Source organism: Oncorhynchus clarkii, chromosome 22 (genome assembly GCF_045791955.1).
Source record: "Oncorhynchus clarkii lewisi isolate Uvic-CL-2024 chromosome 22, UVic_Ocla_1.0, whole genome shotgun sequence".
NCBI lineage: Eukaryota > Metazoa > Chordata > Actinopteri > Salmoniformes > Salmonidae > Oncorhynchus > Oncorhynchus clarkii.
This window is the reverse complement of record NC_092168.1, coordinates 26,378,817-26,388,018: the sequence shown is the minus strand read 5'-3', so window position 1 is coordinate 26,388,018 and position 9,202 is coordinate 26,378,817. Positions and strand designations below refer to the sequence as shown.

General features: G+C 43.8%; 1 protein-coding gene across 2 annotated transcripts; it reads right to left on the bottom strand.

Moving 5' to 3' along the window:
* Positions 1-2,840: 2,840 nt before the first annotated feature.
* LOC139380647 (sodium/myo-inositol cotransporter-like) lies at positions 2,841-9,193 on the bottom strand. Of its 2 annotated transcripts, none has more exons than XM_071123542.1 (2): positions 8,947-9,193; positions 2,841-6,820 (listed from the first exon to the last, which is right to left on the bottom strand). In XM_071123542.1, the coding sequence occupies exon 2, from the start codon at positions 6,546-6,548 to the stop codon at positions 4,398-4,400; it is 2,151 nt and encodes a 716-aa protein (XP_070979643.1). In that variant the 5' UTR covers positions 6,549-6,820; positions 8,947-9,193; the 3' UTR covers positions 2,841-4,397. The 2 variants fall into 2 exon arrangements, with proteins under 2 accessions (XP_070979643.1, XP_070979642.1); XM_071123541.1 differs by having other exon boundaries at positions 2,841-6,603.
* Positions 9,194-9,202: the final 9 nt, after the last annotated feature.

Here is a 9,202-nt window from a genome sequence, read left to right as displayed (position 1 = left end):
TGTGGGTGCTTTATACGCTACAGGTAAATTATGAGCGCATGTCCACTTATATTAATAAATGATATATTTAATATATGCCTACTGTATGATAGCTAGCAAATTAATTAGATAACTAACGTTTGCCTGTCTAGCTGGAACTTCTGAAGGGAAATGTTTATTTTGTACAATTTCCAAAAGACAACCAAAAACAACACATTTACGATAAGTGTTTGTGCCATCGTGCATTAGCAGCACAAATTAACTTATTTGCTTTCGTTTTTATTTACATGTATGTTGACTTATCCATTGATGTTAAGTTTTTGCTGACTTTTCTTTGCGGATGTACAATCATGGGGAGTTTCATGCCCCAGAGTTAACATAATTGTACACGCAAAGCCGACTAAAAACGAGGGCTGAGGGGCTTACGAGGCAAACATCCCTTGCTCGGCTTATCATTTGGACCACCCGCCAAGATAGCGACGGGGATTCCCCCAAGGGCAAGTGGACGAGGGTGTGTCTAAGTGTTTGGACCGAAGACAGTGATTTATGAACTTGTCATATGACAACCATGTTATTTTTATACCCTTTACATTTAAAATAAATACATTTACTTATTTTCCACAGGAACTTTATTTGTAAACCCATAAAAATAACATTTAGCGGAAAAAGAAAACGTTTTAAGCTCTTTTGTCTCAATCCAGTTTTTCAAAAGTTAATCGAAAGATTAAATGCATAGAAATAGAATGGACACAATGTAACTCCAAGTCAATCACACTTCTGTGAAATCAAACTGTCCACTTAGGAAGCAACACTGATTGACAATAAATTTCACATGCTGTTGTGCAAATGGTATAGACAACAGGTGGAAATTATAGGCAATTAGCAAGATACCCCCAATAAAGGAGTGGTTCCGCAGGTGATAACCACAGACCACTTCTCAGTTCCTATGCTTCCTGGCTGATGTTTTGGTCACTTTTGAATGCTGACGGTGCTTTCACTCTAGTGGTAGCATGAGACCGAGTCTACAACCCACACAAGTGGCTCAGGTAGTGCAGCTCATCCAGGATGGCACATCAATGCGAGCTGTGGCAAGAAGGTTTGCTGTGTCTGTCAGCGTAGTGTCCAGAGCTTGGAGGCGCTACCAGGAGACAGGCCAGTACATCAGGAGATGTGGAGGAGGCCGTAGGAGGGCAACAACCCAGCAGCAGGACCGCTACCTCCGCCTTTGTGCAAGGAGGAGCAATGCCAGAGCCCTGCAAAATGACCTCCAGCAGGCCACAAATGTGCATGTGTCTGCTCAAACGGTCAGAAACAGACTCCATGAGGGTGGTATGAGGGCTCGACGTCCACAGGTGGGGGTTGTGCTTACAGCCCAACACTGTGCAGGACGTTTGGCATTTGCCAAAGAACACCAAGATTGGCAAATTCGCCACTGGCGCCCTGTGCTCTTCACAGATGAAAGCAGGTTCACACTGAGCATGTGACAGACGTGACAGTCTGGAGACGCCGTGGAGAACGTTCTGCTGCCTGCAACATCCTCCAGCATGACCGGTTTGGCGGTGGGTCAGTCATGGTGTGGGGTAGCATTTCTTTGGGGAGCCGCACAGCCCTCCATGTGCTCGCCAGAGGTAGCCTGACTGCCATTAGGTACCGAGATGAGATCCTCAGACCCCTTGTGAGACCATATGCTGGTGCGGTTGGCCCTGGGTTCCTCCTAATGCAAGACAATGTGGCTGGAGTGTGTCAGCAGTTCCTGCAAGAGGAAGGCATTGATGCTATGGACTGGCCCGCCCGTTCCCAAGACCTGAATCCAATTGAGCACATCTGGGACATCATGTTTCGCTCCATCCACCAACGCCACGTTGCACCACAGACTGTCCAGGAGTTGGCGGATGCTTTAGTCCAGGTCTGGGAGGAGATCCCTCAGGAGACCATCCGCCACCTCATCAGGAGCATGCCCAGGCGTTGTAGGGAGGTCATACAGGCATGTGGAGGCCACACACACTACTGAGCCTCATTTTGACTTGTTTTAAGGACATTACATCAAAGTTGGATCAGCCTGTAGTGTGGTTTTCCACTTTAATTTTGAGTGTGACTCCAAATCCAGACCTCCATGGGTTGATAATATGTGTGAATTTGTTGTCAGCACATTCAACTATGTAAAGAAAAAAGTATTTCATAAGAATATTTCATTCATTCAGATCTAGGATGTGTTATTTTAGTGTTCCCTTTATAACTGGCTGTGCATGTGCGCCATCTTAAATAAATGTATTTTGTCCGCCCCCACACCAAACGCGATCACGACATGCAGGTTAAAATATCAAACTCTGAACCAATTATATTAATTTGAGGACAGGTCGAAAAGCATTAAACATTTATGACAATTTAGCTAGCTAGCTTGCACTTGCTAGCTAATTTGTCCTATTTACCTGAAATGCACATGGTTCTCTACTCCACCAATTAATCCATACATAAAACGTCAACCGAATCTAGTCATCTCTCATCCTTCCAGGCCTTTTCTTCTCTTGACTTTATATTGCGATTGGCAACTTTCATAAATTAGGTGCATTACCGCCACCGACCTTGTTCGTCTTCAGTCACCCACGTGGGTATAACCAATAAGGAGATGGCATGTGGGTACCTGCTTCTATGAACCAATGAAGAGATGGGAGAGGCAGGACTTGCAGCGTGATCTGCGTCAGAAATAGAACCGACTTCTATTTTAGCAACGCAGACGCTCGTTTGGCACACGCGAGCAGTGTGGGTGCAATAATTGAATAATATAGATTTCAAAATATATTTTGCGACGTGAGTGGTGTAGTCAGCCTGTAATCCTCCTTTTATCAGACTCAGAACAGGGATGGTTAGCGAAGCTTTAATTTTCAGCAAAACAACTACAGGTCTGAAATAGCATGTCTACTTTGCAAATTAATCTCCATTAGGTACGCTATTGAAGAGTTGCCACTATTTCACTACAAAACATTATCCAATTAATAGCAAGGCTTAATAATAACCATAGCATTCACTGCTCAAATTGGCATCGTTTTGCCTTCTTGAAAAACAAAAACATTTTCTTCAGCATTGAACACTAAGACACATTTGGTAAGAGGTTTCACTCAAATGCATGTTGCGTTTAGTTTTATTTTACCTTTACTTAACTAGGCAAGTCCGTTAAGAACACATTCTTATTTATTTTCAATGACGGCCTAGGAACAGTGGGTTAACTGCCTTGTTCAGGGTTAGAACGACAGATTTTTACCTTGTCAGCTTATATTTTTGTTCAGTATAAATAAAGGTCAAACAAAAGACCCACAAAAAACAGGGCTTGGTTTTAGTGTTGTCACTAAGTTACCAAAATAGCTTACTGAACAAATGTCATGACATTAACTGTGGAAGATACAACATTCAGACAAACAGTAAGAAATAGCAAATATTAACCTAATCATAAACACATGACAAACTACCAGCATTGATACTGTATGTTCAATTATTGGAATGCTACGATAAGTGTATAATAAAAAGTAGAGTTTTTCATGTTGACAAACTGTCATACATACTTTCATCTTTATACTTAAGAACATCATTTTTACACATTCTACAGCAACTCACCTGGGTATTCTTAAGAATTGGAAACGTCAGAAAATAAAGTAATAGGACAAACATTAACTAAATAATTTGGTAAAAATTCTAAGCATTTGTAATCACCATATCAACAACGTATAATGCTAATAGGAAAGGAAAACACTTATGATAGTTTATTCTCCATCTGTGGTAGAGGGTGATGGCTTTAGTGCAACTTTGAGGTAATCTCTGCATAACAAAAAGGCCTTAAAATGGTTTCTTAAACTTTCTCGATAGAAAAGCAGGTGGAATAACACAGCAGCACATTATTAAGCTGTAATAAACAAGGAATTCACCCAGCTTAACCACTTGTGCTGATATGGATATAGTAACATAGCAGTACATGGAAAGTCTGAACACACTATTCGTAAACCACATACAGTACATGTTCAGAGTACATAGACATTCAGATATATGGGTGTGCTATAGCTAACATCAAAGTCAATGGTCCCAATAACACTTTTAGCACAGAAACAACTGTTCAAGGAAATATAAAAAGTGAATATAAATAATGCTAATGTCACCAAACACATACCACAGTTCTATAAATCACAATAGATATGTCAGTCACATTAACAATAAGCACTTTACAAAAATGACAAGTACAGGATAGAGTTGAAGTGGTTCGGAGACTAGACAGAAGATGCAATCGTTTCAAAAGAAAACAATTTCAAAAAGCTCAGTGAATCCTTGTTAGGAAGCTGCACTGTAAATATTACAAACTTCAGATTCATAAAATATTAGAATTTTGTAACTTCCCTTGAAACAATCCCCAACAACCCCTCCTTTGGCCCAGTCTATAGAGAGAAGTAGACAAATAGGAATATTCCCAATGAGCAGACGAGAAACAGGCCACAGTTGAGCAGCAGTTTGGTTCTGGGTGGCTCGTACAGCATCTCCATAACGGCTCTCTCGTCCTCCGCTGTCCTTTTGGGATGGGCATCATATGCCGCTTCCTTAAACCCACAGAACCACTCCAACAGCTGCATGCACCTCCCATCCTCCTCATCCCCACAACCTTCCTCTGCATGCACTAGCCCTGGGTGCCCGTTATCAAACTGGGTGGTGGGCATTGCTAGTGTCATTTCCGGGGTTGTCTCGCCACTGGGAGTCGCGGGGTCAAAGTCAGAAGGCGGAGCTAGCAGCTTGACGTCCTCCCCATCTAGACACCTAGCATTGCAGATGTCTGGGGGCAGATCCTTATAGAGGCCTCCATTCAACTGCAAAGGGCTCTTATCCGTCAGCTTGTACATCTCCTCACGGTCTTTGAGGAGAAGCTTTCCCATGTTACGCAGGCCCCATAATGTGGTTGTGCGGATCTGCTCCTTATCTGGAGGAGGGTTGCAGAGACTGACGACCACAGCCACCAGTCCAGACACCCAGAACAGCCCAGCAGCCACATACATGTAGTGGACATGTGTGATGAAGAAAGGCCTGTCGTCTGGCTGGTCACAGGGAGGCTCTCGGTAAATAAACGCCAAGGTCAGCCGGGTGGTACCCAGCGCAAACCCGGTCATACCGCCCCAGAATGCACCCCTTTCGTTGCAGCGCTTCCAGAACACACCCAGCAGGAAGAGGGCGGCAATGGGCGGGGTTAGGTATCCGGCTACTTCCTGTATGTACAGGTACATCTGGCCGCCCTGCATCTCGATGATGACAGGGACCCAGGCGATGCTGATAACCACCATGAACACCACGAACAGCCGGCCCACCAACAACAGCTCTTTATGGGACGCACCACGCCTAGCACTCTGGTAGATGTCCAGGGTGAAGATAGTGCTAGCACTGTTAAAGATAGAGTCCAGATCACTCATGAGAGCCGCAATCATCACAGCCATCATCAGCCCTCGCAGTCCAACAGGCATCACTGCCATGACCAGCCGCGGGTATGCAATATTGGAGCACCCCGCCTTAGAGCCACACACAGCCAGGCAGTGCTCTGGCCCAATGCAGGCAATCTCATCTGCAAACAAGATCCGGGATATCATCCCGGGGATAACGATAATAAACATGGGCAGGACCTTCAGGAAGCCAGCCATCAGCGTGGAGCCCTTGGCGTGGGCAAGGTTCTTGGCAGCCAGCACCCTCTGGACAATAACCTGGTCAGCACACCAGTACCAGATGGAAGCTGGGGTTTGACCTAAGAGGAAGCCAGGCCAGGGGATGTCCTCGTCCAACGGGCCCCGGAGGATCCTCAGGGAGTCTGGCTTGGGCTCGATGCGGCAGGAGGGTGAGTGGGTGAAGTTCCCACTGGCCAGGATAGCTGTTACATTTGGGACAGCTAGCATGTACTTGGTCCGAACCCCTTCAAGACCACCGACCTTGATCAGGCTGATGATGGTCAGGCTGAGAGCTCCACCAATCATCAGCACGGCCTGGAGGGTATCTGTGTACATGACCGCAACCAGGCCGCCGGTGACCGTAAGCAGTGCGGTCATACTAATGAGCAGAATGATAGACAGGTAGAGATTCCAGCCCAGTGACTCCTGGATGAAAAGCGCCCCAGCGTACAAGTCCACAGAGATCTTGGTGAAGATGTAGAGCAGCACAGAAAGCGAAGCAAAGTACACCTTTAGCCTATTGCCCCCATAGCGTTTGGACAGGTACTCCGGCATGGTGTACACACCAGAGTGGATATACACAGGTATGAAGACCCAGCCCAGCAGCTGCAGCAGGAGAAGAGCGTTAAACTCCCATGCTCCCACAGCAAAGCCGCTGGCTGCTCCCGACCCAGCCAGGCCTATGAAGTGTTCACTGCCGATGTTGCTGACAAACAGGGACGCTCCGATCACCACCCATGTCATGGAGCGTCCCGCAAGGAAGTATCCGCTCACCGTGCTGCGGTTGGCCTTCCACATGGCGAAGAACCCGATGCTCAGGACCAGGATGAAGTACAGCACCACCACAGCAATGTCTGCTGCCTCCATGACAGCCGTACCCATCTTCATTGTGAGTGCTAAACGGAACCACTGGTTCAAAACGGCTGAAAAACTCCCTTGAACCCTGCAAAAGTCAAAGCCAAGTTTTAGCGTAACAGAAGAGCAATAAAAATTCTCTATCCTTTGGTTTGCTGTCTGGATGGAAGCTGTAGTATCCACCGCCAGGCCAAATTCACTAGGGGTGTCTGCATTTGGGGGTGTAATCCACCTGCACTGAGAACACTAGTTTTAAGGGAGGATGCAGCAGGCCTCTGGTCTAGTATAGCCTAGAGTTTACATTCCTGCAAGACAGCAAAGACAAAGACAAAGACCTGATTAGAGCCTGTGTCAGATGGGAACCAAGAAAGGTGACACGCATTCTAAAATTGATTAAATTGTCCCCCACTCTCAGTTTACACACAATATCCCATAATGACAAAGCAAAAACAGGTTGACATTTTGACATTGCAAATGTATTAAAAATAAACTTTAATCACATTTACATAAGTATTAAGATCCTTTACTCAGTACTTTGTTGTATCATCTTTGGCAGTGATTACAGCCTCAAGTCTTGGGTATGACACTATAAGCTTGGCACCCCTGTATTTGGGGAGTTTCTCTCATTCTTCTCTGGAGATCCTCTCAAGCTCCATTAGGTTGGATGGGGAGCGTCGATGCACAGCTATTTACACATTGATTTGGACCTTCTATAGAAGGTGTGTGTGCCTTTCCAAATAATGTCCAATCAATTGAATTTACCACAGGTGTACTCCAATCAAGTTGTAGAAACATCAAGGATGAGCAATGGAAACAGGATGCACCTGAGCTCAATTTTGAGTCTCATAGCAAAGGGTCTGAATACTTATGTAAATGTTATATTTCAGTTAATTTTGAATACATTTGCAAAAAAAACATCAGTTTTACTGTCATTATGGGGTATTGTGTGTCGATTGACGAGGAAAAATAACAATTTAATTACATTTTAGAATAAGGCTGTAACGTAACAAAATGTGGGAAAAGTCAAGGGGTCTGAATACTTTCCGAAGGGGACACACGCAACATTTCTGAGAAACAGGTCATCAAAACAGAGCTTGATCAGATGACTTTATTCACACTCAAACTGGGCATGGTAACAGATTTAAATACCGTATTTACAGTAACTTTCTCTAGCCCTCACCCCAATCTCTTAAATAGTGGCTAAACCTTAAAGAGAAAGAGCCATGTCCATCTCAGAGCTTCAAACCAAAAAGTCTAGCAGCTCAGTCCATGTGAAGAGATCAAAAATGCCTACATAGCCTAGTGGTAAAATAAGGAGTGTAATTATATATTTAAATATAGATATTAAAAATTATATTTAAAAAAAATCATGTTTTATTCATTCATTCATGTATTACACAATAATTTTCAATCATGACAGAGGCATTATGATTACATCATCAGCCCCAACCAAGTTAATAGACAATACGATATTTTATATTAATATTTCTGGTCACCTTCAGCATCATCGTCTACAGCTAATGCTGACCGATTAACCAATTGTTGGTTTTGTTGCTGCAATATTGTTTGTTGTTATTAAACAGCTAATTGACCAACGTCGATTCAATTACTTGAAATACATTTTGTTTTTTGAGAGCCGAACGTGCCGTTCCTCTAGAAATAAATCAAATAACAAACGAGAAATGTAGTTTTCATTGAGCAAATATTCTACCAAGTTCAGCGCGGAAACGTGGTAATTAACTACAATGACCATAATCCATTGCGCTAGTTTTCGTCCCAGCTCAGAGAGGAGGTTTCCCTCTTGTCAATATCTTTCCAAAATAAGCACAATGCATTTCTATGGCCTTATTTTAGACCTAAACTTGTCTTCCCGCCTTTGGGACGGCTCCCATTGTTATGGCATAGACATGAACATCTTGTTATTAGATACACAGATCTACGCTAAATAGACCTCATGAGAGAGGAATATGCACAACGACGAGGGACAAAGACAGCTCGTGAAAGTTGGCCTTATCTACTTTGAATAAATGGTATCGACATGATACTGGTAAGAAAGATATGAGGATCAGTACAATGTAGTCAAAGTATTATCACGAAATGTGGCACGCTACACAACAGCTGCGGAATATTCTAGAAAAGAGTACGCGCATCTTCCGCAATGCCAAGGAGAGTATTTCTAATTGAGGTAGCCTATATATGTAGTTTGAGTAAAACAAGTGGTTGAATTCGTCAAATAGAATAGTATAGGACCCTGACCTAGTAGCCTACATTCAATTAATTTACATCCAATGCACAATAGTAAATTAAGCGCTCGACCTGCTTTTTACATTTTCCCCATCACCATCTTTTGTCCCTTCTGCTTTTCTAGCGTCAGTTACATTATCTAGGCTACAATTTAAAACGGGCGGCCATCACAAAAACACACACTCACCATTGCAATTACAATACTCCGCTATATTGTAGCTAATGTAGGCTACATCAAACCACAAGTTCAGGATGCGACTGTCTGAGCCTGCTTTTCTGGCGACAATAGGTATACGTCTCTTCCTGCGTCAGTTCTTCCGATGTAGAGATAGTTCGTGTCCTCCGCTTCAGAGCAATTAGGTTGAACACATAAGGTAGCTGCACTTTATAAGCATCGACTCTGCTTCTTCCCCATTGCCACGCCCTTCATGTGTAATACCAGA